Source organism: Pundamilia nyererei, unplaced genomic scaffold (genome assembly GCF_000239375.1).
Source record: "Pundamilia nyererei isolate P.nyererei 1_Seehausen unplaced genomic scaffold, PunNye1.0 scaffold00568, whole genome shotgun sequence".
Classification (NCBI taxonomy): domain Eukaryota; kingdom Metazoa; phylum Chordata; class Actinopteri; order Cichliformes; family Cichlidae; genus Pundamilia; species Pundamilia nyererei.
In genome coordinates, this window is record NW_005187969.1 from 54,362 (window position 1) to 57,003 (window position 2,642).

The 2,642-nt window shown below is 48.3% G+C and overlaps 1 protein-coding gene across 1 annotated transcript; it reads left to right on the forward strand.

The window, feature by feature from the left end:
* Positions 1-2,628, forward strand: LOC102194235 (uncharacterized). The gene is made up of 4 exons (XM_005754450.1): positions 1-330; positions 401-508; positions 786-1,305; positions 1,948-2,628. Exons 1-4 carry the CDS (start codon positions 184-186, stop codon positions 2,181-2,183), a joined length of 1,011 nt encoding a protein of 336 aa, XP_005754507.1. The 5' UTR covers positions 1-183; the 3' UTR covers positions 2,184-2,628.
* Positions 2,629-2,642: the final 14 nt, after the last annotated feature.

Below are 2,642 nucleotides of genomic sequence, written 5' to 3' on the forward strand. Positions count from 1 at the left end.
GCGGCTCTCTACATAATAACAGCTGCACACTGGCTCAGCACTGATGCACACATGGAATTTAAACAATACATCAAAGTGCAGTTTTTGCATTTTTACCAGAAACAGCACAGTGCCTCCTCACAGTGAAAGCAGAGCTCCTGAATACTTGCATGTGTGTGAGTGTGTTGCGTGCTGAGCTCCACCATGGTTCAGTGGCAGCTCTGCACTCCGGAGAACCTGATGTATTCAGGGTTTGGCCGTCCTTTTCCACGACACGGCCTCCAGCTGCTCTTTTGGTTTTCCAACCAGTGTGTGACCTGCGAGGTCGTCCAGCTGGTGGTCACCATGAAGGTAAGATGAGGTCTGTGTGTGTCTGTGTGTGTGTGTGTGAATCAGACTAACACCTGATGTGTTTCCACAGCTGGTGTCGGACTGTCAGCCGGAGAACGGGAACTTCGGCTTCCACCTGTTTGGAAACATGGAGGAGCTCCTTCCTGTTCTGAGCAGGCCCAGGAAGAGCAGGAGTAAGGTGTGCCATGTTTGTTTGGTAGTTTCACAGGTAGAGATCAGTCCGCTTCCTGTTAGGGGAACCGCCCAGCTGGTTATGGTTCAGTGAAAACACTTCAGTTTGAGGTTTCAAGCTCTCAGCTGGAATCTGAATGGGCAAACATGTCATTATAAGTGAAATGAGAAGAAGGGGAAAGGCGGGAGCGTGCAGGTGGGAGTAGGACTCAGACTGTAGGGGCAAAGTGCTGTTTTATTCCTCCTGTAACAGCCTCTGCCCTCCATCTTTACTCTCTTTCCAGGTTACGTACTTTGAGGTTGGCAACCTGAGCACAGAAACTTATCCTGCTTCTGCAAACCTGCCGGCGTACGTGAGGGAAAATTATCGGTCGGGTGTCAGAAGCAACAACTCCAACATCGATCGCATCATCATTGGTTACCGGGTGAGGACCCGGGTGGTGGAGACGGTGTACATCACTGAGCACGACCCAGCCGCCCTTGGGAGGTTCAAATTTGACAGGACTTTTGAAATCAGCTGTGAACTGATCCAGGCCCTGCAGAACCCCCAGCTGGACCTCACCAGCTTCCTCATCCAGATGGGCTACTACGTAAATGTGCTCCAGGGCATAGGAGAGACCCCCTACTCGGATCCATCAGCTCAGCAAACCTGCAGCGTGGTGCAGTACTACAGCGGATCCACACAGCAGCCCAGCAGCTACGAGCAGCACGTGCACTACAGCTACAACACATCAGCACAGAGCGGGCCTGCAGCCAACTACAGGAAACTACCAGCGTACAGTTACTGGAAGCTGCCTCGTGAAGGTAAACCTGCAGTCAGGGTTCAGTTTAGCTTCACATGTAAAAGTTTTTAATGGCAGAAAATGTGGAATATGTCTGACTGGCTTCTTTGGTCAGGTCGCCCGAGTTCAAGCTGAGATGTGCGCTTCGTTTGAGGTTTTATTTCCCCAGATTTTCATTGTTTTTATGATTTGTTGTTTTGGTTTTCTTTCACAAGAAGCACTCGAGTTGGAAGCAACTGGACGTCTTATCCAGATGTGCAGAAGTCTCAGTGATGAGGTGAAACATCTAAAAAAAGACGTCCAGTCGTTTTCCACTTAACTGCTTCAGATGACCATGAGCTGTAGCAGCAACTGGGTATAAAACGTGTACACACCTGTTAAAAGGCCAGGACTTTATGATGTAATGTGACCTTTAACCTCTGCTATTTATTTAAAATCAAACCATGTGTGTCATGTTTCCCTACAGACAATGAGCTGGTGTCATATCTGTGCTCTTACTTTAGCTTCTTATATCACCTGTAGGGTCTGCTGAAGAATTGGCTCCTGTAAAAGTTCTGGACATGAAGCTAGAAATGAAACTCTCATATTTAGACGTGATTGTTCAGAGCTGCTAGCACCGCGAGCCAGATTCCATTTTAAAGACTTTCTGAATTTCTGTCTTCAGCTTTCAGTGGAAAACCAAAGAAGCGGGATGGCGGCGAGGACTTTGGCTTCCTGAAGCTTCTTCTCGGCGCTGGAGCGCTCTACTTAGCAGCCAAGTGTCTGTTCTGGTTACTCGGCAGCTGGTGGAGCGAAGACGTGGACGGAGACGTGGCGCTGAAGCCACAGTGGACTCCGACGTTTTGGCGCCGCGCTCCCAGCGATCGGCACACGCACGTCATGCTGGATTACGTCTTCTAAAACTCACACGTGGTGCCAAATGTCACACAAAGCTGTGGACTTTCTGGACTCCAGCCTGTGCACTGTGCTGTTTTCCACACTGGAGGAAAAATGATCATTTTAAACGATTTTAAGGTGTTTTTGCTTTATGTTTGACACAGACTGGACCAAAATCACATTACGCATTCATCCATGCATCCAGCTGAATCTGTAAACACTGAAGTGCTGATCTCTGAAATCTTACATATTAAAAATCAGTGCAGTATTCATGTGATGGTTCCTGTTCCAGGAAGCAGCTTTAGCTCCAGATGACTCAGTTTCCACTTCCACAAAGTCAGCTCTGATTATTTTCACCCTGAGATCAGCACGAGTGGAGAAAGAAAGCCATCACCAATCGAGCTCCGATACCACCATTCACCACGGCAACGGAAAAATAAAGAGCAGGGCAGCGATTTTAATCCAGAAGACGAAGCAATATGA